This window comes from Hippopotamus amphibius, chromosome 4 (genome assembly GCF_030028045.1).
Source record: "Hippopotamus amphibius kiboko isolate mHipAmp2 chromosome 4, mHipAmp2.hap2, whole genome shotgun sequence".
NCBI lineage: Eukaryota > Metazoa > Chordata > Mammalia > Artiodactyla > Hippopotamidae > Hippopotamus > Hippopotamus amphibius.
Genome location: NC_080189.1, coordinates 145,288,298 through 145,316,050, shown reverse-complemented (window position 1 = coordinate 145,316,050; position 27,753 = coordinate 145,288,298). Strand labels below are relative to the sequence as shown.

The following is a 27,753-nucleotide window of genomic DNA, read 5'->3' as shown; positions in this document are numbered from 1 at the left end:
CACATTGTAAAAGATATTCACATCCCTGATATTTCTTACCAAAAAGCCTTAGGTAAATATTTTTTTATAGTATTAACTGTATGAGTTCTTTGACTTCGTTCTCCCAAAAAGAAATTCATCTAGAAATAAAGGGGAAAAACCCAGTACAGATAAATCCTCTCTACTGGCTTGATTCTGCACTTTCTACTTCCTCTTGGCTTCTGTATCTGTGAATGTTGTGAGCTGACAGTCCTTGTATTTGTTGCTGATGGGTGATGTTTTTCTTTTATTGTGTGTAGTTGGTCAGATAACAGAATGGGGAAGGAAAGACTTAGTGGAACGTGTATATGCTCATTCTAAATTGTTTTGCAATATGTACAGCTGTTACTTCAGCAAAGCAGCCTAATTAATGGAAAATAGCAAATGAGTAATATGTTTTATAAAGTATTATGGAGATGGAATTAAAATGATAAAAGATTGAATTTCACATGTCCAATTCATTTTTTAAAGATTGTAAGACCTAGTATACTGGAAGTTTTCATAGAAGCTTCCAGAAACTGTTTTGTAAGTTGGTTTTTAAATTCTCTTGAGAGAGCTGGGTCCACATGACTATGCAGATATTGGATATGACCAAACAAGAAGTTTATTTCAATTCTCCACTACACTTTTTAAAAAATTTTATTTATTTATTTATTGGCTGCCTTGGGTCTTTTTTGCTACACAGGCTTTCTCTAGTTGCAGTGAGTGGGGGCTACTCTATGTTGTGATGCGTGGGCTTCTCATTGTGGTGGCTTCTCTTGTTGTGGAGCACAGGCTGTAGGTGCGTGGGCTTCAGTAGTTGTGGCACATGGGCTCAGTAGTTGTGGTGCAGGGGCTTAGTTGTTCCGCGCATGTGGGATCTTCCCGTACCAGGGCTCAAACCCGTGTCCCCTGCATTGGCAGGTGGATTCTTAACCACTGCGCCACCAAGAGAGTCCCCTCCATTACACTTTAAGATTTTCCTGGAGCATTAAATCATGTAGTTCCCGATTATTCACTGCACAATTGAATCCATGATTCTTATGTACTAGACTTGCATTAGCTTCCATTAATACAGCCTAAAAAGTAAAACGAATTTGGTAATTGATTTTTTTTTTTGATTACTAAATATGCTCCTTACTTAGTCATAAGTGCCTCACTTAACTACAATCTTTTAACAGGCAACTTCTTTTAATTCCCAGCACATAGCATAATATATGGCACATAGTAGATGCTCAATAAAGATCTGTTCATTGAATGATTAAATGAAGATAGAGAACCATTCAGACTAGAATTATCTAATTCGACTGCTTGCATTGTCGAAATTAATCAACAAGGCTTCTAAATATTCTTGGTAGAGAGAGAAACAGTCAAATAATTTCTTTCAACTTTACTTTTGTTGTTGTTTTGTAGACTAAAAAATAATGTGAAAAATTGAGTTTATTGACAGCAGTAGTAAGAGAATAGTCAAAAAGCTTTTCTACCCATTTTCTGGTGATTACAAGTATTTTTCAGAAGTAAATTATTCAATCCCACACAATCTAGTTTCAAGAAAGGTCACGTTTGCAGAACAGGTTTGGATGTCCTCCTTGAGTCTTCTTCTCAAGATCATTATTTGGCCCCAAAGCCCCTGCCCAGGACAATTGCAGATCCTAGTGACCTCAAAGAGGGAGGGATATGTGACAACCACAGTCTGTGGAGCCCCCAGGAAGGCAATGACTTTCACCTTTTCTCCACCCAGAGAGTGACATTGTCAGAAAAGTGCTTCAGAAATATCCTGGATCGTGTCTCATCCCAGGATCTTCTGAATGAGCTGAAGGAACTGCAGAGTCATTAGTTTCTGAACAAAGCCAGTGGCACCTGGTTGCATTGGCAGAGGGGCTTTAGAAATGTTTGGCCTATTAAGACATTTTAATCAGTTGAGAAGATTTAATCACACTGATGTGGTCAACTGGTTTCACAATTCACCTTGATTAAAATTTTCCCAATCTGTTGGCCTCAGTTTCTCCATCTGGAAATGGGGAAGACAAAAGTAAATCTAAGAGCCTTCCTTCCTTATTTGTCTAAGGCGGGTATCTACAGTCTAGGCTCACCCCCTGCAGGGCTGGTAACTGTGACTGATGAACTGTAGTGACCAACTGATTGCATTATTATCCTACCACGTTCTTGGAGCCAACTTTCAGCAAATCCACTGGCTGTGTTCAGATTTGATGACTCAAGAGGGCATGCAAGTTAGGCTGTAGAGAAATTCTGTACATAATTTTGTAAGTGAGATGTGGGTGCAGGTTGTGTGTTTCACTCATCATTGGAAAAGAAAGAGGGAATAGGGATGGGTGTATTTGAATAGCTGATGATGGAAATTCAGCCAAGGAACTGGGTGTGGCTTCCAATTCTTGGAAGATGGACTTTTATCCCTGGGTGTCCTGAATTTTTACTCTTGATTTTTACTCCATTAAAATTCCTTAAATTTCCAAAACAAAAACAAAAACAAAAAAAAGTAAACCACTCAAATGCCAATTATTTTAGGGCCCAGGGACTACTTAGGACATTCTCTTCTCCAGGGTATGCAATGATTTCTTGGCATTTTTGGGTATTATGAGCAGATGAGGATCCTGAGATTATACTCAGTCCTCGATTCAGCTGATTCTTCAGCTGGTTCACTTGAAGATCAGGTTTTAAAAGTAATCTGTAATAATTATATATTTTTTCTCTACAGGAATTGGGAAGAGTGAGAGATGTGGAGAAGTTTTGAATGTTATTTTAAAAATTCCCATTACTATTTCTAGCTCTCACTCTTATTTCTCTAACAGCAGTCACTCAAAGTATTATACTATGCCCTTTTGATATTTCTTGCTGTTTCATGAAACTATGACCATAGAGTGAACATTTATTTTGACATATTTTTTCTCAAAAGTGTTCATTATGCTTTCAGAAATGAGGGCAACATGGAGAATTCGTACTGCTTAAAATGATAAAACTATATATCATGTTTTTATGGCAAATATAGCATTGTCTTAGGTTGCTAGAGATACAAAAAGGGCACTGAATCCTGTCTCTCAAAAGATGTGTAATCTTATTTTTCAGAAAAAAAAAAAAACTTAAACAATGGCACCAAGAGCAAATGTGAAGCACAAGTGAGGTTGTCTTACAACAAGGTATATCAGCCCATCAAATGTAAAAATCTCCATTTCAAAGAAAAAATAGTCCAAACTGATTGGAGACCAAGAAATGGAGCTGCTTGTACTAAAAAAATACAAACACTATTTTAAAGCAAACAAATTGTTTCCAAGGAAAAATATTTTTAAGTAATAGGAAGAACAATAATGTCATTAACAAAAACTTTGAGAAAACCTTTTCAGCTATTTCTAGAATGTTATTTTTCATTGCATGATTTACCGGACTTGGTAATGTGCTAAGTATCTAGGATTAGTATTTAAAAAAAAGAGAGATAATAGAGTCTTCTAGAAATTAAGTTTTCACGGTGGCACAATATTTGAAATTTCCACCATAGCCCCTCCCTGAGAAGGGGGCAGATATTAACCCTTATAAATAGTCTTTAATAATGTATTTGAGTAGATTATAATGTTGTAAAGAAAGTGGACCTCTGATAGATACGTCATACCCTGCAGGTCTGTTTCATTGTGTTTTATGATTTAAAAGCAAGTGCAGATCTTCTACAGAGGCTACTCCAAGTTGTTTCTCGGGACAATGGCAGGATTTCCTTTCTCATGGCAGAGTAATATTCGTGTGTGTGTGTGTTTATCACATGTTATCCATTCCTCTGTTGATGGGATAAGCACAGTTAGCACAGTGGTTAAGAGCACTAACTATGTAACCTTAGTCAGATTCCTTAGCTTCTCTACACCTAAGTTGTTTGTAAAATGAGGTAATGATAGCTGGTTATTTATTGAATGCTTAGCAAGCACTGAGCATGTACTAAGTGTTTTACATGTGTTATCTAATGTAATCTTAGTAAAAATGCTATGAGATAGATCCTATTATTATTTCCATTTTACCAGTGAGGAAGCTCAAGGCTCAGAGATATGAAGTAATTCGTTCGAGGTCACACAGCTAGTAAGTGGCTGAGTCTGAACTGAGACCCAGGCAAATTGGGTCTAGAGCCTGCGTTCTTGGCTACTATGATATATGGCTTCCATGGGATGATATTAGTACCTACCTCCCCCTAGTACGTATGGGAGGATAAAATAAGATAATGCACATGAGGCACTTAGCAGTGCGTGTGGCATATCACAGAAACTCAGTAAACATTAGTTATTGCAATTAGTATTCCTTTAATTCAAAATGTCAACTTCCAGTTCCCCTTCAGGAATGAAAATGTGAAAATCAGTATATAGAATATGCTTCTGAGAATTTTTGAAATTAGTTTTGTATAATTGTTTCTGAACAAACTGATTATGTTGGTAGTCATAAAAGGGAGATCAGCTGTTGACCTTCCTCTGTTGTTTTAAATGTTATTTTATGTTTATTTTATATTAACATCTTTATCTCTGTCTTAGATTGATTCACCACTCCTGAAAACAGCAACACTGAAAACATTTATTTACTGGCAGTCTGTTTCTTAGCCATCCCTCTGCCTTCTCATTCCCTGAAATGGCTGTCTGTGACTTTTTCAGGTATAGGGATTTAGTCTAATTAAAGATGTTGTTTCCTCCCTTTTAAGACATCATCACTCAAGAGATGACAACAGCTGTTCAAGAAGCAGAAGCCACTTTATCTTTGGCGACACAAGAGCAGCAGGTTTCTACCCTCGAGGTTACCAGAGGAGATGTCGAGACTGAGGGAGGGAAAGAGCGGCCCTTTGCCACAGCTGATGTTCCTGGTGTTACTCAGCTGTCGAGAAGATGGGAGCCTCTGGCCACTGTGGTTTCAACAACACCCGTCCCTCTGTTTTTCGAAGTTACTCCTGCTGTGGAAGGTCTGTAATGGAGGGAATTGGACTCAGTGTGTTGGGGGTGGATCTTTTCTTGGTTGATAAGGAATAGAATGAGTGAGGCAGATGGCCCTGGCAGTGGGGTACACACACACACACACGCACACACACACCTCACACACATGCACACACATGCGCACATGCACGCACACAGCACACACATGACACAAGCACACACATACCTCACTCATGCACACACACGCACACACCTCACACACACCTCACACATGCACACATGTGCGCACGCACACACCTCACACACACCTCACATGCACACACACGCACACACCTCATACACGCACACACCTCACACACACGTGCGCACACACGCGCACACACACACACACACACCTCACACACCACACACATGCACACACCCCTCACACACCCCTCACACACACCCCTCTCACACACACCCCTCTCACACACACCCCTCTCACACACATGTGCACACACACACACACCTCACACACACACACACACCTCACACATACATGCACACACCTCACATACATGCACACACCTCACACACACACGTGCATACCTCACATATTTTTCAGCAGGAAAGGTGGGTGAACTCTTTCTTGTTTGGAGAGCTGTGGCACAGCTGAAGGGCAGGGATTAATTCTCAGGTAAAGCTCCTGGTGGCTTGTCTCTGAGGCCCACGAAGGCCAGGCCCCCTGAGAACTCTCTCCTAGTTTGACACCTCTGGCTGCAAGGAGCCAGCGGGTGCAACCAGCAAGGACCTGGATTTGGATCCCAGCTTTGGCCCTCACTAGTATTGTGGCTTCAAGAAAGTTTCTTAAGGTCTCCAAGCCTTGGTTTGTTCATCTTTAAATAATGCCTACCTGTCTAATAGGTTATTTTAAGGATTTCAAATAATGTATAAAAAGTACTTTCTATATAGGAGACCCTCAGATGCTCTGATATCTTAAGGACAGTGAAATTTTTGAATCTGGGTGATCATCAGAATCACACCTGAGAATTACCAACATTATTATTATTATTTAGTTATTATTTTTGGACTTCATGTCTCTCTCTCATCATTGGTCTAAGTAAATCCTACTTTTATTTATTAAATGAGTTACCTTTAACAATGTAATAAATACCTTCCAATCCTGCCTGCCTGCATCCCGCCCCCCGCCCCCCCAAAAAAACCCTTAGGATCTTGTCAGTAACCTACAGGTAACCCCATGACCCTTCCCATCTAAACCTCGTCCTCCTCTGTTAACCATTGACCTGAATCTTGTGTTCATCATTTCCTTGACTTCCTTTTCTTTTAGTTTTAATACGTCTATATATACTCCTGATATTTTACATTTAAAAATTTTAGTTTTTTACTTTATAAAAACAGTATTGTGCTGTGGAGAGCCTTTTGGGCACTTATTTTTTTTTTACTTAATATTCTAAGGTCAGTATTTACTTACTGTGGTTCTTTTGGTTTGACTGCTTATAATATTCCATTATGAAAATGTATCACAGATTATTCACCCAGTCTTCATCCAGTCTTTTCTAGTGATTTGCACTGGGGTCACTTCCAGGTTTGGCTATTGTGAACACGGCTGCCATGAATATTCTTTTACGTATTCTCCATTGCACGTGTGTAGGAGATTCTCTTGAGTATATACCTAGGAACTGAGTTGCTGGACAAAAGGGCATATGAATATGTGACTTTAGGAGGCAATGCCTAGTTGCTTTCCAAAGTGGTTGCTTCCATTTATACTGCAAACAGCAATGTGTATGAGAATCTGTGGATCCGTATCCTGAGAACTTTCACAAATAGTTTCTCAGGCTTCATCACCAAGGAGGTTCTGATTCAGTAAGTTGGGGTATGTAGAAAGCATGAAAATCGACATTTAAAGAATTACCTCAAGAGATTCTGATGATCAACCAAAGCTTGCGAAATGCTACTATTCTAGAGTTTCTAGATTTGGGAATACCTGGGGCTAAATTTGGCCGCTTTAAAATTGAGCATATTCCAGACACAGATCTAAGTGTCTACTCCTTGACCTGATTGTTAAAAGTCATCCTTGGGGTATATTTTAACACATTTTTGTTAAATTTTCTACCTTTACCAATAGGTTATATAACACCCCATAATAAAATCCATAATATCATCAATAGAATAAATGGGAGATTAAAATTTGAAAGCAAAGTTCTGATTTGAGACAATATGTTTTCCTAGAAGATAAAGTATTTGCCTTGGGTAGCTGGATGGGTGCAGTGTGGGAGGGGGAGCTGGTCTAAGTGCCAAACTGACTGTATATAAGATACTGGCTTCATTAGTCATTTCTTGCTTAAAAAGTAAAAGCATATGTATATATTTCCCATCCTGATTATCTTTGGGTCAAGTCGTGTCTCTTGTGTTTGGCAGACCTAATGGACACAGTCACAGGGCCGAGTGAGGAGCTGTTCACACCGATTTTGGGTTCTCCAGTGACGCCCCCTGGAATAATGGAGGAGGCCCCCAGCACTTCCCCAGCGCTTGCTGACCCGGAGGCATCTTCCGAAAGAAGAACTGCTGCTCCATCCATGAGCTATGTTAACACAGCTGCCTCCTATGGCCTGGACCAACTTGAATCTGAAGGTATCCGGGCTTTGAAGGGGATCTTTTCTGGGACGGATTCAGTGAGTCACGGAGCAGCTGTTGTTTCTGAGAAGAGATCAAGGAGAAGTGTATTCAGTCTGTAGTGTCGATCAGGAGTCAGTCGACCATGGCCCAGCCAAATCGGGCCTGCCCTCTGTTTTTGTACGGCAGGCTAAAATTGGTCTTACATTTTCAAATGAGTGACAAAGCATCAGGAGGAGAATAATATTTCGTGACATTTAGAAGTTTTTATAAAATCCAAACTTCGGTGCTCCTAAATACAGCTGTATTGGAACACAGCCGCATTTGTTCATTTGTGTATTGTCTGTGGCTACTTTTGTGCCAGAGCAGCTGAGCTGAGTGGTTGTGACAGAGACTAACTGCCCACAGAGCCTAAACTATTTATGAGATGGCCCTTTACCCGAGAAAGCTTGCTGACCCCTGCTTTACATCAGTAGTTCTCAATTACAGTTGAACATTAGAATCGCCTTGGGGAGTTTTAAAGCATCCTGATGCCCGAGTCCTTCTCCCAGCAATTCTGATTCAGTTGGGAATCATTTTTCAAGAGTTGCTTGAGATGATTTCAGTGTGCAGACTGAATTGAGAAAACTGGTGTAAATGGAAACCTTGGGTTTGCCCACCAGATATTCTTGGGCGGAAATTTTAATGTGGGCCTTATTTTCATACACTGCTCTGGTTGTTAATGCTGGGTTAGTCTCCCTTAATTACATCTTTGGGTTAGATGTTCCACTTTTTGGAGATAGTTTCCTCACCTGTTAAGGCTGAGAAATTCATGCCAAATTTTACTTTCCAAGACATTGGCTTCGAGCATGAAAAAGATGCTTGGAGCACAGCTGCATATCCACAAATGAAAAGTCTGGAAGTATAACGAAAAGTCACTTAATTAATCAGCATTTTGGCAGGTGAACAGCTTCTGGCTGGATTGCAAAACGCCCAGAGATTTGTAGTGCTGTTTCTTAAACTAATCTGGAAGACAGGTAAGCTTTTGGGCACTAAATTAGCTATGAGTTTGATGCAGTAAAGACATATGATGTGCTGCTATTTTATATATTGTCTGCTCTGTAATAGGGAAGGTGGTTCAGCCAGGTTTGCAGCAGGCTCTATCGCAGACTTTCAGGGTAATACTTGTAGTTTTCTGGCGGAGAAATGTGACATTTTAGGAGGAATGTGAATTCCATGGAATGCTGGTTTAAGAAGTGGATCAAAGTGAGCTCAGAGGCTAATAGCTCTTGCTCTCCACATTAAGATAAAAACTTGGAATGTAGTCTCATATTAGCTGTCTGCTCTCCTTGATGCCATCTGGAAAGACCAGGTTTCCCCAAATTAACCTGAGTTAGAGATGACAGCTTTACCCAGCAGGGCTTATTTAATCAGAGGGAAAAATTGTATTTGTGAATAATGCATACTTGTGAAACTGGAATAATTTTCTAAATTTAGTAGATGATGGTAGTTATATCGAGATGTGTGAGAATTTTCTTAACTTGCCTAAGATGTCCTGGAGTTTTAGTGCTTTTCTTTTACACAATTCTAGCTTCTTTTTGAGAATATATTTTGTCAGTTTTGATCTAAGTTATGATGCTTGTCAAGGCTTATGAAAGATGTTTTTGGTTTAAAAATACTCTTTCTGCTACTTTGTTGGGCTCAAGACAAGACTGTGAATGAGCACACTTTTTCTCCTAAATACCAGGGGGTACAATTTATATTTAATTAGTATATGTAGCTAATGTCACAATTAGTGTTATGCCGGTCTATCTAATCCTCTGAAAGCAGGAGTGACTATGCTTATTTAAATCAATAAATCGATAGATTCCTGAATGTATTGAAGGCCTCCATTTTCAATGCATGCTTTTCCACCTTGTCCAGGAGTATAAGTGCAGCTTAAGGCTTTGATTGGATGAAGCATTTTAATTCTTCCATAGCAATGGACCCAGGGGGAGGTGGTTTGTTGTTACCTAGAACAGGATTGTGTGATGTCGTTATCTACCTTTCAAGCTTGAATTTCTGTGATGTGTTGATAAATAACAGTTCTCCAGCTGAAGCTGTGTGTTTATTTAATTATATTATTAAACTCCTTGTATGTTCTTTGAATATCTTCCTTCCCACTTGGGGACAGGAGCACTTCTCCAGAGAATGGGGTATTTATCTCAATGAGATATGGACAAGAGATCTGCCCTTGTTAGATTCCACACACCCAAGGAGCAAGAACCTTTGTGGAAATTTCTGAACGTTTATCCTTTAAGGGATAGTCAGTGGCCCAAAGGAGCCTACAATTTGTATCTGCCTGGTACCCTGTCTTGTTGTCTTCTCCTTTATGTCTCTGCAACATAATGACTAAGGAAGTGTATTAGTTTTCTAGGGCTGTCATAACAAAGTACCACAAACTGAGTGATTTAAAACAGGAGATATTTGTTTTCTTGCAATTTTAGAGCCTGGAAATCATGGTGTAGGCAGGGCTACACTCCCTCCAGAGACTCTGGGTGAGGATCATCCCTTGCCTCGTCCAGGTCCTGGAGCCTCAGGCATTCCTTGGCTTGTGGCAGTGTAACTGCGGTGACTGCCTCCATCTTCACATCTTTCCGCTTTATGTCTCTGTGCCCAAATTTCCCTTGTCTTATGAGGACATCAGCCAATAGATAAGGACTCACCCCATAACTACATCTTAACTTGATTACATCTGCTGGTACTCTATTTCCAAATAAGGTCATATTTACAAGTACTGTGGTTTAGGACTTAAACATATTTTCTGGGGGAACACGATTCAACTCGTAATAGGAGGTCTGCTTCTGAGGAGTTTTCCAGCTGGCTCTGCAGGCAGACTTGCTCTGCCTCTGGAACACCCAATTGAGAGGTGTGCACTGGTAGAGCAGGAGAAGTTTGGTGTGTTATACACTTCTCAGCGTCGGAGAAAGCCTGCTTCTATAAGTGCATACCACCTTGTGCCTACTTCAGTAATAAGTCTTTTACCTCGTCAGCAAAAATGCAGTTTGATTTTTGAAAGGATAATGGTTTATCTGTCACCTTGCCTGATATACTTTACCTCTCTGTATTTTTTTTTTTTAGGGAAATAAATGCTTTCAGGATGATAAAAAATGCATTATACTTATCTCAGGCATAACTCTACTAGGGCTGTATTCAGCATCTTTCAAATATAAACATGACAAAGTGTTCTAACTTTTAATTCAAAATTAGATAATGACAAAGTACATGTATATGTATATATGTGTGTCTGTATATATATATACACACACACGTACATATATATGTACATAAACTAATTTTTGTTTTTTTTAAATTAATTTTTATTGAAATGTAGTTGATTTATAATGTTGCATAAACTAATTTTTGGACATGATCTTTGTTTAGGTTGATATCCTTTTTGGTTGACTTTTTTTTTTTTTTAATTTTATTTATTTATTTATTGGCTGTGTTGGGGCTTTATCTCTGCGTGCAGGCTTCCTCTAGTTGCAGAGAGCGGGGCTACTCTTCGTTGTGGTGCACGGGCTTCTCATTGAGATGGCTTCTCTTGTTGCGTAGCACAAGCTCTAGGCACATGGGCTTCAGTAGTTGTGGCACACGGGCTCAACAGTTGTGGCTCGCAGGCTCTAGAGCACAGGCTCAGTAGTTGTGGCGCATGGGCTTAGTTGCTCCGCAGTATGTGGGATCTTCCCAGACCAGGGCTTGAACTTGTGTCCCCTGCATTGGCAGGCAGATTCTTAACCACTGTGCCACCAGGGAAGCCCTGGTTGACTATTAATATCTTCCTCTGCTCCAAACGGCAACTTAAAATTACTGATTGCTTTTGAAAACTTACTTGGAAACTTTTCATTTGGGTTAACTGTCTTTCAGATATGTTAATACCAATATCAAATGGAATAGGCCTTCAGTATGTCTCCTGAATGTAATTCTGCTTTCTGTGTATTAGAAGTCCAGCTGAGGATATCTATTTACTCTAAACAAATCAAACTTATTTTGGCCTTTCCTATATTTCCACAGGAGATAGAAATTCATCTGTGTTGTAAAATTGTAACAATAATTCTGTAGGGTGGAAGGTTATGGCTTTAACGGTTCAATACCCAGACAGAAGCTACAGTGGGTCTATTTGAACCAGGTACTAGGTTTCTAAGAACACGTGGGAAGTAAGAGAACAAAAACGGAGGTTTCTCAGATCTTGTGAGTAAAGTGCTGGTTACCCCTTCCACGCACCCCCGGTGCTTCCTGCCTTCACGCTTGGAAGTCAGTACCCGGGCCTTGCGGCCGAGAGACCGGAAACCACTTGGTGCTCCCCGTGGTGCTGACCGCACAGACTTGGAAACAGGGTGAGTTTGCTTGGATTCTCTCAAGACGAGCCTACATTAGCTTATTGCTTTTCTGCAAGAGAAGAGACACCAGTGTCTGTGGTCTGGAGAATGTGAATTCTTGATGTGACCGGTCCTATTTAATGTCTTTCTATAGGCATAATAGACTGGGTGCTGGGGCTGTAAAATCCAGTGCCGTTATTCCAGACAGTTCCCATTTCCTCATCTGTTTCAAGGCGCCTATTTATGACAGGGTTTATGTAACAGACTCATAGTAATTGACATGCTAGAGAACTACCTTTTTTTTTTTTTTAACATATGATGTATGTTATATGTAAACATAGCATATTACCTTTATCAACATATAAAGAGGTTTTTAATTCTTAGTATCTAACAGTGTCATGTTTAATTTTTTTAATATCTTGATTTTTAAAAAATAAGACCAAATATATCATTTGTCTTCAATTTTCTCTTTTCTGACAGTTTTTTCCTTGTTTTTCGAAGACCATTTTGGCTGTCCTTATATTTAGGTTTTGAAAGATTGTCTTTTTGACATCTTTTCCCAGTGAGGCAGCACACATGGGGCAGGAAGCTGCCATTATTCTGTCATTTGTTGTTTAATCTATTTCAGTGACACCCGTTTTCCTCCCTTTGTGAGTATGTGTGCACATCTGTGTGTATGTCTGTTTAATTTCATGGATGTTTTTTCCACAATCCTCTGAGAGCATTTCCTATATATATTTGCAGCACCTCTTAATTTCCTCTGCTGAAGAGATAGTGATATTCTCTCTCCTTTCTTATCTGGAATTCTCAGTTCTGTCTCTGTCCTAAGATTCTCTCTACAATTACAGGAATTTCAATAACATAGGAGTTTCAGGAGAAAGTCGTGTTTGAAAAGTATGCCTTTGTTCAGATGACTGAGTGATATTTTTTGGCTGTGTGGTGGCCTCATAATGGGTACTGAAATCAAGATGCTTAGTTTCTTTCTTTTATTGGTCAATCAGAAATGAATTGTGAGATGTATTCTTTAAGTGGCATTGTGGAGAAGCCTCAGAGATATTTTTCTTTAATAGTTCCACTGAGGATTCTTAAGAGCTCATGTAATTTTTATGAGAGAAGTGTTTGCTTTTCACCTGCACTTTAAATCACAAAATCAATTTTTTTGGTCTTCCCACTATATACTCCTTTTCAGAGAACATTTTCTTATTATTTTTTCAATTCTCATATAACCTTTCAACTCAGAAGGCAGCTAGAATGGATGAATGAGAAAGTGTAGTCGGCGATCTCACCTTAAGTCCATGTTTATGAAGCCAGCTTTCTGTGACTTACCTTTGGGAGCTGCCACGTGGACATAATATTAAAGATCCAGTAGGGTGTTGTCAGTTGTGATGCTGTAGTATGAGGGTAAGAATGTTCACTCTAGTTTTCCCTCTGATTATGTTAAGAATGGATACAAAAAGTTTTGGGTGTTGTTCTTAAAAATGCTTTGGACTTAATTTTGCCTCAATAACAGAGGCAATGATTTCAGTCATTGATTACCCTTTATGGTAAGTCTGTTTTTTGGCTTGTCCTGAAATCGTCATACTTGCTTGATAGGCTAGTACAGTAAATTACTCAGCACTCAGAATGGTCATTGCATGTCTGCTGCTAATGCTCACATAGCCAGTGCTATTTCAAAAAATATTTAAAATCAATATTATGATGTATTACCATAAAGCTTTGCTACAAATTCTGCTATTAAAGAAAGATAACCGACATTCACTCTATGTTTTCTGGTATGCTTTCTTATCATAGGGAATGTATTTATTGGTATAGTCACAATTAAGTAAATGTTGTTATAGAGTTGATTCTTCCCATTTTTTTTTGCCTATTTGTTGACCAACACCAGAAAGTTACATTGCTTAGTAAAGCTCACTCTTAGACACTTAGGAAATTTATATAATGGCTCATGATGACAAATGGATTTAACTTTGTACATATTCAGTGGTTTTGTTTATTTATTCAATTATGTATATGCTTAGCAAATATTTGGTGACTCAGATAATAGAAAGAAGTGAGAGTGGATCTTGTGTAAGTTTTGTAGAAGAATTATGATAAATGCATAACAGATACACAAGGTAGAAGGTGGGAAAGTATAACAAAACAATTACAGAGAAAAGACTGTAAGAGTTAGGAGAGAGAACTTAGCCCCAGCTTGGAGAAATAAAAAATTGATTTTTATGCTTGGGAGTCTGTATGTGTGGGTTGTTCTTTTGATATTTATAAAAAAGTAAGTCTTGGGAAATCCAAAAGTATGAAAAAGATTGTAAAGGGTGGTGAATCATCTTTTAGACATCACACATACCCCAGTACCATTCAATTATTTATTTATTTATTTCAAAAAATATATTTTTTGATGTGGACCATTTTAAAAGTCTTTATTGAATTTGTTACAGTATTGCTTCCATTTTTTATGTGGTGTTTTTGTTTTGTTTTTTGGCCGTGAGGCATATGGGATCTTAGCTCCCTGACCAGGGATCTAACCCATATCCCCTGCATTGGAAGGCGAAATCTTAACCACTGGACCACCAGGGAAGTCTCTCAGTTATTTTATAGGCATGTGATCAAGCATGTTTCTATAATTTTAGCTTGTTGGTTAAATTAGTTCTTTCTTTTTTATTCTTCCAGTTTTATTGGGGTGTAATTGACATACAGCCCTGTGTAACTTTAAGGTGTACAGGATGATGATTTAACTTCCACATACCATGAAGTGATGACCACAGTACGTTTAGTGACCATCCGTCATCTTATGCAGATACAAAAATAGAAGAAAAAAATTTTTTTCCTTGTGATGAGAACTCTTGGGATTTACTCTCTTAACAACTTTCGCATATGACATACAGCAGTGTTAATTATATTAATTATGTTATACATTACCTCCCTAGTACTTACTTATAACTGGAAGTTTGTGTCTTTTGTCAGTCTCCATCCAGTTTTCCCTCCTCTTACCCCTTGCCTCTGATAACCACAGATCTGACCTCTTTCTCTGTGAGTTTGTTTGCTCTTGAAGTATAATTGACCCACAACACTATGTTGGTTCCTGGTGCACAGCATAGTGATTGAATATTTCTCTATGTTCTGAAATGATCACCATGAGAGGCCTAGTTACCATGTCACCATGCAAAGATGCTACATTATTATTGAGATAAATTATTTCTTAAGAATAGATTTTAGATGCAACAACCAGGTACTCAGCCTCAGGCCAACACACACCTGACTTATAGGAAACTATTCCAGGTCCCGCTTGAGGGGGTTGTTGAGAATCCTAAGCAAAAGGATTTGTTCTGAGTGTTTCATCTGGGCTTGTTCTCCAGGGTTGACAGTCCCTGTGAGGAGTGGTCCAAGGAGGGCTTTCCATGTGTGGTGGTTTTCGCAGTTGTTGAAGCAAACATATAGCCTGCAGCTGCACAATAGGATGTGGAGATGTTTGCAGAAAGTCATCATTTTAAATTTTTAAATTTTTATTTATTTTTGTTTTATTTATTTATTTATTTATTTATTTATTTATTTATTTATTAAAGAACTTTTATTGAGATACAGTTAACAGACAATAAACAGCATTTATTTATTTATTTATTTGTTTATTTATTTTTTAATAAATTTATTGATTTATTTATTTTATTGGTTGTATTGGGTCTTTTTTTGCTGTGCGCAAGCTTTCTTTTTTTAGTTGCAGTGAGTGGGGGCTACTCTTCGTTGTGGTGCGCGGGCTCCTCATTGCCGTGGCTTCCCCTGTTGCAGAGCACGAACTCTAGGTGTGTGGGCCCCAGTAGCTGCAGCACATGGGCTCAATAGTCGTGGCTCATGGGCTCTAAAGCACAGGCTTAATAGCTGTGGCACACGGGCCTAGATGCTCCGAGGCATGTGGGATCTTCCTGGAGCAGGGATCGAACCCGTGTGCCCCGCATTGGCAGGCAGATTCTCAACCACTGCGCCACCTAGGAAGCCCAACAGCATATATTTACAGTGTACAATTTGGTATCCCAATCTCCCAATTCATTCCCCCCCCAACCCTCCCTGCTTTCCCCACTTGGTGTCCATGTGTTTGTTCTCTACATCTGTGTCTCTATTTCTGCCTTGCATTTCCTCTTTCATAGTTGTTACCATTTGCCTTATGTATTGAGGGGCTCCTATATTGGGTGCATACATATTTATAATTGTAATCTCCTCTTCTTGGATGGATCCCTCCATCTTTATGTAGTATCCTTTCTTGTCTCTTGTAACATTTTTTATTTTAAAGTCTATTTTATCTCATGTGACTATTGCTACTCCAGCTTTCTTTTGATTTTTAATTGCATGGAATATCTTTTTCCATCCCCTCACTTTCCGTCTGTATGTGTCCCTAGGTCTGAAGTGGATCTCTTGTAGACAGCATATATATGGGTCTTGTTTTTGTATCCATTCAGCCAGTCTGTGTCTTTTGGTTGGTGCATTTAGTCTGTTTACATTCAAGGTCATTGATATGTATGTTCCTATTACCATTTTCTTAATTTTTTTTTTTAATAGTTTCATTATTTTTTTTTAATTAATTAATTTTTTTTTGGGGGGGGGTACACCAGGTTCAATCATCTGTTTTTATACACATATCCCCGTATTCCCTCCCTTCCTTGACTCCCCCCCCCTCGAGTTTCTTAATTGTTTTGTTGTTGTTTTTGTAGGTCCTTTTCTTCTCTTATGTTTCCCACTTAGAGAACTCCCTTTAGCATTTGTTGTAGGGCTGGTTTGGTGGTGCTGAATTCTCTTAGCTGTTGCTTGTCTGTAAAGCTTTTGATTTCTCCAATGAATCTGAATGAGATCCTTGCTGGGTAGAGTATTCCTGGTTGTAGGTTCTTCCCTGTCATCACTTTAAATATATTGTGCCACTCCCTTCTGGCTTGCAGAGTTTCTGCTGAGAAATCAGCTGTTAACCTTATGGGAGTTCCCTTGTATGTTATTTGTCATTTTTCCCTTGTTGCTTTTAATAACATTTCTCTGTCTTTAATTTTTGTCAATTTGACTACTATATGACTTGGTGTGTTTCTCCTTGGGTTTATCCTGCCTGGGACTCTCTGCACTTCCTGGACTTGGGTAGCTATTTCCTTTCCCATATTAGGGAAGTTTTCAACTAGAATCTCTTCCAATATTTTCTCAGGTCCTTTCTCTCTCTCGTCTCCTTCTGGGACCCCTATAATGCGAATGTTGGTGCGTTTAACATTTTCCCAGAGGTCTCTTAGGCTGTCTTCAGTTCTTTTCATTCTTTTTTCTTTATTCTTTTCTGCATCAATAATTTTCACCATTCTGTCTTCCAGGTCACTTATTTGCCCTTCTGCCTCAGTTAATCTGCTATTGGTTCCTTCTAGTGTATTTTTCATTTCGGTTATTGTGTTGCATATCTCTGTTTGTTTGTTCTTTAATTCTTCTAGGTCTTTGGTAAACTTTTCTTGCAACTTTTCAATCTTTGCATCCAATCTTTTTTCAAAGTCTTGGATCATCTTCACCATCATTATTCTGAATTCTTTTTCTGGAAGAGTGCTTATCTCCTCTTCATTTAGTTGTTTTTCTGGTGTTTTATCTTGTCCTTTCATCTGGTACAAAGTCTTTTGCCTTTTCATTTGCTCTGTCTTTCTGTGGCTGTGATTTTCAGTTTCACAAGATGAAATACTGCTGCTACTGCTTGATTCTGCTGTCTGCCCTCTTGTGGAGGAAGCTGTCTAGGAGGCTTGTGGGTGCTTCCTGATGGGAGGGACTGATGGTGGATTGGGCTGGGTGGGTGGAGCTCAGTGACACTTTAATCTGCTTGTCTGCCAATGGGTGGGGCTGTGTTCCCACCCTGGTGGTCGTTTGGCCTGAGGCAACCCAGCACTGGAGCTTACAGGCTCTTTGGTGGAGCTAATGGTGGACTCTGGAAGGGCTCACGCCAATGAGCACTTCTCAGAACCCCTGCTGCCAGTGCCCGTCTCCTCGGTGAGCCATAGCTGCCCCCCACCTCTTCAGGCAACCCCTCCAACACTAGCAGGTACGTCTGGTTCAGTCTCCTATGGGGTCACTTTTCCTTCCCCCTGGGTCCTGGTGAGCACACTTTTTTGTGTGCCCTCCAAGAGTGGAGTCTCTGTTTCCCCCAGTCCTGCGGAGGTCCTGCAATCAAATCCCGCTGGCTTTCAGAGTCTGATTCTCTGGGGATTCCTCCTCCCGTTGCTGGACCACCAGGTTAGGAAGCCTGACGTGGGGCTCAGAACCCTCAGGACTTCTGCGGTATAACTGTTCTCCAGCTTGTGAGTCACCCAGCCAGCATTTATGGGATTTGATTTTAACGGTATTGCACCCCTCCTACCGTCTCATTGCGGCTTCTCCTTTGTCTCTGGATGTGGGGTGGTTTTTTTTGGTGAGTTCCAGTGTCTTTCTGTCGATGGTTGTTCAGCAGTTAGTTGTAATTCTGCTGCTCTTGCAAGAGGGAGTGAGCGCACGTCCTCCTACTCCGCCATCTTGATTCTTCTCCTCAGCATGATTTTTCAACATGCGGCTAGACATAACTATCCTTTTACTGGTATAATCGTCGAGAAATTTATTGCATCAGAGTACAAATAATTTATTACAAACCTTGACAATGTGTAAAATAATGTAAGAATATTACCAACTGCACTTTATCAGCCTATATTCATAACCATGAAATTGTTTTGGCATCAGACTACCTTTTATCTTTAAAATGCATACATATCCCCAGAGGGAAAGATGAGAAGAAAAATATAATGCGTCAGTTTCAATGGCCTTACAAGATTTTAAAAATGTTCATACTTGGAAATATTAAGTTTGTCTTGAAAGATTTACATATCGGTTCTGCCTACATTTACCTATGCCTTTTCTTCCTTAGCCACTCTACCTTCTTCTAATTGTTTGATATCTCCAGACAAAATATTCTGTGGAAACTTCTAAAGAAACTGTATAAAGAGGGACTTCCCTGGCCATCCAGTGCTTAAGCTTCCACAGCAGGGGGCATGGGTTCAATCCCTCGTTGGGGAACTAAGGTCCTGCCTGCTGTGTGGTGTGGCCAAAAAAACAAACAAGCCCTACCCCCCCCCCAAAAAAAGAAAAAACAAACAAACAAACCACCAAACCAAACCAAAACAAAAAAACCCCAAAAAACCGACATAAAGAATCTCCAAGGTTTTATCTTGAGAAGGAGATTCTCCAGGTGCCTAGAGGGCCTGACACTGCTCCCTCTGGGTTTTCTCAAGGTATCTACTTCACATGCTCTTTGAGGAGTCCTACTTCCTGTTGAAACTCCAGCTCAAGCATAGATGAAAACTCTCTCACTTGTTTCAACTAAAATTGGTAGAAATTTCAAAAATACTTGGCTCCAACCTACGGGAACACAAAGTAAATAAACCAATAAAATAAAAGAAAAACATAAAATGAATTAGGCTTACAAGGTACACATTTGTCTCTGATCTTACCTTAGCTAAGGGCCTCCCAGGCCTCCCAGGCCTTGACTCATTGCATGCTCTGAGGAGATTTTTAATATTTGGTACCGGAAGCTCTGGAACAGTTCTTCAGGCACCTTGCTAGGCTTTCTGGCTTCACAGCTCTTGGCTTGTTTCCTGTTCTGAGAGTAGCTTCTTCTTAATCTTTTTTTTTAAATAAATTTATTTATTTATTGGCTGAGTTGGGTCTTCATTGCTGCACACGGGCTTTCTCTAGTTGCGGGGAGCGGGGGCTACTCCTGGTTGCGGTGCTCAGTCTTCTCATTGTGGTGGCTTCTCTTGTGGAGCATGGGCTCTAGGCACACGGGTTTCAGTAGTTGTAGCACACAGGCTTAGATGCTCCATGGCATGTGGGATCTTCTCGGACCAGGGCTCAAACCCGTGTCCCCTGCATTGGCAGGCAGATTCTTAACCACTGTGCCACCAGGGAAGTCCCCTGAAGGTAGCTTCTTATTTTCTCTTCCCCATCCCTGCCGCTACATGGAAGAGCCAAGACAAAGATGTAAATTTCCTCTAGGACCCACCACCAAGTAGGGAATCCTCAACTCCACTTACATATTGTCTGTCCTGCTTTCCAGGTTGATGGACACACCTTTAATCCCTAGGCAACTGACAGCCAGACAACCATCGTGACTGACACCATGTACATCCCACTCTTTAGAGGAAATCCTATCTCTGTTAAAAACCTATCATGATTCATGTCTGGGCAATATCACACTGTTCTCACTATACAAGAAATTCACCTGTAAAGGGTCATTCTGTCACATTCGATAGCAAATAATACTCAGTGCTATGCTACTCCATCAGCAGAGGGCTATGAAGTTAAAGTTAAAAGAGGACAGGGAGGAGAAACAGAAACCATTCAGCTCAAACTCATCCTTTCTTTCTTTCTTTCTTTCTTTCTTTCTTTCTTTCTTTTATATTGGAGTATAGTTGATTTATAATGCTGTGTTAGTTTCAGGTGTACAGCAAAGTGATTTAGTTATACATATTCATATATCTATTCTTTCTGAGATTCTTTTCCCACATAGGTTACTACAGAGTATTGAGTAGAGCTCCCTATGCTGTACAGTAGGTCATTGTTGACTATCTATTTTATATATAGTAGTGTGTGTATGTTAATCCCAACCTCCTAATTTATCCTTCTTCCCCACCTTTCCCCTTTGGTAACTGTAAGTTTATTTTCTAAATCTATGAGTCTGCTTCTGTTTTGTAAATAAGTTCATTTGTATCATTTTTTTAAGATTACACATATAAGTGATATCATATAGTATTTGTCTTTGTCTGACTGGCTTCACTTAGTATGATAATCTCTAGGTCCATCTATGTTGCTGCAAATAGCATTATTTCATTCTTTTTATGGCTGAGTAATATTCCCTTGTATATATGTACCACATCTTCTTTATCCATTCATCTATTGATGGACATTTAGGTTGCTTCCATGTCTTGGCTGTTATAAATAGTGCTGCAATGAACATTATAGTGCATGTATCTTTTCTAATTATAGTTTTGTCTGGGTATATGCCCAGGAATGGGATTACTGGATCATATGGCAACTTTATTTTTATTTTCCATACTGTTTTCCATAGTGGCTGCACCAATTTATATTCCCACCAACAGTGTAAGAAGGTTCCCTTTTCTCCACACCCTCTCTAGCATTGATTATTTGTAGACTTTTTAATGATGGCTATTTTCACCAGTGTGAGGTAGCACCTCATTGTAGTTTTGATTTGCATTTCTCTAATAATTAGTGACACTGAGCATCTTTTCATGTGCTTTTTGGTCATCTGTGTGTCTCTTCTTTATGAAGCCTCTCAGATCACCCAGCCTGCATTGATAAATAGTACAGACTAGTAAAAAAAGTAGCCCTGGTTATGGCCTCAAATGATCATACCTGAGTTTAAGTCTTAGCTTCATCACGAATAAGCATTGTGATCTTGACCAAACTAATTTCTTTAGATTTCAGGTTTTCCATCTGTGTAAAGCAGAGATATTGGTTCCTGTCTCCTATTATGAGATTAAAATGAGAACTTGTATGTAGTAAATACATGCACGACATAAATACATAATAACTATGAACATTTTATATCATTTATCAATTAAAATTATGTATTGTGATTATGTACTATTATGTATTAATTGTTATGATGAAATAATCGTATCCTCTACATGCAGCCGATGGGTCAGGGGCCAGGTAGGTAGTGTAAGTGAGCAAAGAGGCAGGTGCCTAAGACAGTAGGGAGTGGCAAGTGTGTTGCAGTAGAGAGGCACACACTCCCTCTGATCCAGGTGAATTCTGCTCTGATTGTTGCCAGGAGGAGAATGTGAGCTCAGTGATGCCAGATCTCAGATTTCTTCCAAGATAGGCTGAAAATTCCTATTTTGTATGAAATCTTCTGATTTTTAAAGTGTTGGAAATCAGTTGAAGTGTTTACCTATCTTATTTCATTTTTATTAGTATGCACATGCGAAATGAATCCGTCTTCCCAGCCATTGATTATCAGTTTGTGCTCTTAACTGAATTCTCCAAACCTTGTTAAGGGCAGGGTCAGAGCTTTCTGCCTTGTGTCCACAGTGGCTGTAGGTACCAAGTGTTGGGTAAGTGATAACCGACGATGGAGTGGATGGTTTTAGGACCTTTACCTTGTTTAATTGATGTGCTTTCTTTGTTTTTTTTAAAATTAATTTATTTTTATTTATCTATTTTGGCTGGGCTGGGTCTTAGTTGCGGCATGCAGGATCTCTAGTTGCAGCATGCTGACTTCTTAGTTGCAGCATGTGGACTCTCAGTTGCAACATGTGGACTCGTAGTTGCAGCATGTGGACTCTCAGTTGCAACATGTGGACTCTTAGTTGCGGCATGTGCCATCTAGTTCCCCGACCAGGGATTGAATCCAGGCTGCCTGCATTAGGAGCATGGAGTCTTACCCACTGGACCACCAGGGAAGTCCTAATGATGTGCTTTCTACTTGACTTGCTCTACTGGTTGTTATTGTTTTAAACCCAGTGCTTATTTTGGATCTGAAGTTGAGCACTTTTTATGTGAACAAAGCAGTGGCTTCCAACTACCTCCTGCTAGCAATCTAGTAGGAATTTGCTTAGATTTCTTGCATTCCCTTGTGAGGTTGAACATTATTTCATTTCTTATTGGAATCCATACTGATACCTGTGCTCAGTCAGATAAGGGCAACTCAACACACTTAAATGATTTTTTAAAGCCACTTTGAGTGGGAGGGAGGGAAAACAAGGTAAGGGGGAAGGAGGGAGATCTTTCTCTAGAAGCGTTATTGGAGTTAATTTATACAAAGATCATTTCCCCTCATGGCCCATCCCTCTCCCCAGGGTGACAAAAGCATGTAGATGGATTTTCCGTAAAAAGTTGATATCATACTCCTTTGAAGTGTATACATAATATAAATTAATACAAATTATATTGGGGTCCTATGAAGGCATTACTAATTTTGAAGAGGAAGCTAATGAATTAAAGTTCTGTTCAATTTATTTCTGTTCAGTCACCATATATTGAGGCCTTATCTTGTGCAAGGCACAATGCTTGATCCTGGGGGGCAGGGCACAAAGAAGAAGACAGGATCTCTGGTTTCAAGAAGGTAAATATATACAGGTATGAGAAAACAAACACATTTCCACTAACTAATATGTAAACCTCATTTTGAGTTAGTTGAGTCATGTTTTAAAGTTTGAAGGGGAAATCTACTTTCATAGATATTTTTGCAAAATCAATAATCAACCTAACCAACCCAAGATTTATCTTTTGAGTGTATGTGGATTCTTATACACAAGTTTTGTATATGTTTGCTTAAAGCAAAGATTCCTTAAAGACTATTAAATTACTGCAGAGAAAGGTTTTATTCTAGATGGCTCAGAATTTGTAGATACAATAATAGTAAAGCTTTTATGTTTCTCTTTATAGCACCTTTGAGAAATAGAGCAATATTGCTGTAGTCTCGTTTTCCAAAGGGAAATACATAGGAGTCTGTCACCTGAATCCAAAGTGAGTTGTTTAATGAACAGGAGCTAGATTTAAGAACTTATAAGTATTACTCTAGGGCTCTCTATATTAAAATAACTGAACTTAGTTTAGGGCAGGATTTATAGAAGATAATGGAAAATACCAATTATATGGGGTCAAGGCTGAAAAGGGATTATGTAATGACCTGTAAATGTGAGGTTAGTTATGTAGACTAATCTTTTTAGCTTGCTAACCAGATATAGGAGATGACATTATCAAGAGCAGAATCCTCTAATTTAAAGAAAGTGATATTACATTCAATAAGAAAATATTTAAGCATCTACCTGAAATGTGGGTTGAATCCAAAATATCTTTCAAGGGATGTTGAAAGTGTGCAGATTATCTTGTCTCCAGCTTTTAAATTTTCTCATCTGTTTGTCTTTTAAATATTGTTAAGGTTAGAATGGAGAAAGTTTCTAATGATTATTTTTACTATTATAGAGTTATTGGTAAGTTTGAACTTAGTAAAATGTTTTTAAGAAATTTGTATAGATAGGAGGTTTTAAAAAAATCACTGTGAGGAGAGTTAAAAAAGAGAGAATTAAAGAAATTAACAGAAAAGTTTAAAGCAGAATATTTAATACATAATAACATTTGAGATTTTATCTAATTTTAAAATGCACCTCAGATTACAGATGCTTATATGAGTGTTTGAAATTTGGAATTTGAAAATGGTATTTGAAAAGCCAATAAAAGTTCTCACTCAACTTATTGGACCTACTTCAAATGTAGATGATATGGATCTTTTGAAAAGCTCATTGTTTGGGTTTCAGCTTCTGATAAAGACTCTGAGAGACCCAACCATAGCAAAACAACTAGATCTTGGGTAAAACACACGCTTTTGTACATTAATGAGATTGCAATCAGTCAGAAAAAATCTCCAAGGATTGTACTTTTTAGCTCAATCCATCCCAAAGTGAGCTGAAACCCAACAAGTGAGCTGTAAGGAGGAAGCAAATTGGAAAGGTAAAAACACTCTAGGACAGTGGTAATATCAGGCGTCTACATTTGGACCTGTAGCAAGAAAGGGACCCAGACTGAAATTCCCACATTAAGCCTGTGTCTTTAAAAGGAGAATGAAGTAGTTCCAGGTTTGTATCACAGCAGCCTGACTCCCTGCAGGAGCAGATGTAAATCCTCTCTGGAAAAGATCATGCCCAATTGAGATGCTTAGTTTTCCCACAGATTAAAACATGGTCTCATAATAAAAGATCAGTAAACTAACAAGGAAACAAACAGCCATAATTGAGAGTCAATAGAAAAGTCAAACAGTTGATTGGCCTACTCCTTCTCCAGGACCTTAGATACTAAAGTCATCAGAGTGGAATATAAAATAGCCACGTATAAAAGACTGAAAGAAAGAAAAGGTGGAATGACAAAAATTAGCAAGTAATAAGAGACTAACAAAAGTGACCCAGCAGATTTTTTTAAAAGAACCAAAGAAAGGATTTAGAAATAAAAATAGAATTGTTGGGGAAAAAGCCTTGATAATTTAATGGTTAAATATGCAATAAGAGAGTTGGTGAACAGGAAGAACAGTTTGAAGACATTATAGAGAGTGTAGCATCAAGAGATAGCAACTGAGACAACAAGAAGGAAAAGCATAGAAAAAGTGGGACAAATAAAGGGACAAATTCAAAGATATCAATAGTGACAGTAAGTACAAGGGAACCAAATATGGGGTTAGCTGTGGGGTTTTTGTAGACGTCCTTTATCAGGTCGGGAAAGTTTCTGCCTTTTCCTAGTTTGCTGAATCTTTTTTTGTTTTGTTTTGTTTTGTTTTTGTTTTTTGGTCATTAATGGATATTGGATTTTATCAATGCTTTTTCCAAATCTGTGTTTCCATACCTATTGAGATGGTGGTATGGTTTTTCTGTTAATATGGTGAATTATGCTAATTGATTTTTTTTATATTGTAGCTTTATACCGTACTGATTGATTTTTGAATGCTAAGACAGGCAACTTTCTATTTTTGGGATAAGCCTAACTGTATCATCCTTTTTATGTATTGGTTTCAATTTGCTAATTTTTCAAACAAAATAAAATTTAGTACAAAATGCACTAATGGACATATAAAAAATACTGTACCAGACTGTTAGAGAATACACATTATCTTAAAGCACTCATGAAATATAAAACTGAGCGTATACTAGTCCATAAAGCAATCTTGACAAATTTCAACATATTGATACCATGCTGACCAATTCGCTGCTGTCTGTTCAATTTAGTTAGATATTTAAAATAAAAAGATAAATTGTCCCATACCTTTGAAAAAAAAACACACTTCTAAGTAACTTATGCTTCAAAGAAAAATTATAGTAGAAAATAAAAATAATTAAAACTGAATCATAGTGAAATATTATATCAAAACTTGTAAGATGAAGGTAAATGGATATTTAAAGGGAAGTATTTAGCCTGTAAAGTTTCTATTAGAAAAGAAGAAAGCCTGAAAATTAATGACCCAAGTAGCCTCCACCTTAAACTATAAAAACAAAAGAACCCTAAAGAAAATAGAAAGGATGAAGTAATAAGAATATGATTTCATTATTCTTTTTTTCCATTTCATTAATCCATGACCACTTGACTAACTTTTTGTAAAATTTATATGGAAGAACAAAAACTCAAGAAGTAATTGCCAGTGTAGTGCAGAAGGAGAGGAGTAAACGGGAGGAGGGGCCACTTGCCCTCCCAGATGTTATAAGGCCCTTATCATATCTTTATATATTCAGACAGTGTGGTCATGGACAGGAACAATTAAAATAATTGAAATAGTGCAACAGAATAGAGGGCATTGAAACAGACACACTTCTGTAGGCGTTCTTGATGCAGGATGGAGGTGGCGCTACAGAGCACTGGGGAAAGCATTTTTTTTTTTCCATAAAAGTTCAGGGACAATTGATTGTCTGTATGGAAAAAAATTCAGATTGAATGTAACCTAATACACAAAAACCAATTCCATATGATTTAAAAACAGATGTAAAAGATGAAACAAAATTTTGAGAAGAATTGTAGAATATCTTTCTGAACTAATGATACAGAAGAATCTTTCAAATCATGACACAAAAATTGCTAACCATGAAGGAAAGTATTGATAAATTCAGCTATATTAAAACTGAAAACTTTTCTGAGAATATACGAGAAAGGCATTGAATGTACAACTTCTAAAATTAGGGAAGGTATTTGTAATACATTATTACTGATAAAGGATTGTGTCCAGAATAGAAAGAACTCCAAAAAATCAATAGGAAATGACAGACAACCTAAAAGACAAGGGAGCAAACATGAATAGGCATTTCACAGAGATACACAAACTTATAATAAGATACACAACCTCATAAATAATTAAGGAAATGCAAATTACCTCTACAGTGACATATCATTTATACGCACTGCATTGAAAAAAAAATTGAGAATAGCAAAGGTTGCAGAGGATGTGGAGCTAAGAAATATATCTCGACATCATTTAGAAGGTTGAACACTTCTATTCCTTTTGACCATGCAAGTCCACTTTTAGGAATATGCCCTAGAGAAACCTTTGAATAGATCCACTAGAGATCATATGTGAATGTTTATAACAGTACTATGCATAACAGCAAAAAAAAATTGGCAACAACTAAATAACCCAGAAGTTTATTCACATGAGGCTAAATAAATAAAGTGGGACATGCTTGCAAAGTGGAATACCATAGAGTGGTGAAATTAACAAACCAGTGTTTTATTAGATGTGTGAAACCTAAAGTCATAATTTTGAGTGGAAAAAAAAGGTCCCCAAATATAACATTCAGTAATTCTTTCTCCATTACATGCTTCTTTGTTGTTGTTGTTCTAAAACATTTTTAAACATTGAAGTATAGTTGATTTACAGTGTTTCAGCTGTACAGCAAAGTGATTCATCATTCAATAATTTTTTATGGCTTTCAGGGGAAATAGGTGGTTAAGATGATAGAGGAATATGCAAACAGATGCCACAGTATTAGTAATATTCCAGTTATTTAGCTGAATGTTGAGTTCTCTGGAGTTCATTTCATTATCAAGCTTAATAACATAAATATTATATATATGTATTCTCTTGTATATATCCAGTATTACATGATAAAAATGTAAGAACACTTGGCAGAATTGTTAAAGATTTCAGAAATGTAATGAAATTCTATAAATTCTAAGTCAGCTTAGCACTGTGAGCTGCTGAATTTTGTGGTCATTATTTCAGCGGTTTCTGGGGTTCCTCAATCCCTTCCAATCCCAGGGAGCCATCTGCTGGAGAATTGCTTCATCTCCTCAAAACAAATTTAATTTTCTTCTCTGGCTTTTACATTTTGTACCCAATCTGATGCCCAAGGTACAAATAAATTTGGAAAATAAGAGCAGTACCATCC

The 27,753-nt window shown here is 38.3% G+C and overlaps 1 protein-coding gene across 1 annotated transcript in view; it reads left to right on the top strand.

Moving 5' to 3' along the window:
* Positions 1 to 27,753, top strand: part of ARMH4 (armadillo like helical domain containing 4) — a 123,336-nt gene that overhangs the window by 2,877 nt on the left and 92,706 nt on the right. The window contains exons 2-3 of the mRNA XM_057732350.1: positions 4,679 to 4,933; positions 7,323 to 7,535. Coding sequence (XP_057588333.1) covers positions 4,679 to 4,933; positions 7,323 to 7,535 — 468 coding nt within the window. The remainder of the gene's footprint in view (positions 1 to 4,678; positions 4,934 to 7,322; positions 7,536 to 27,753) is intronic.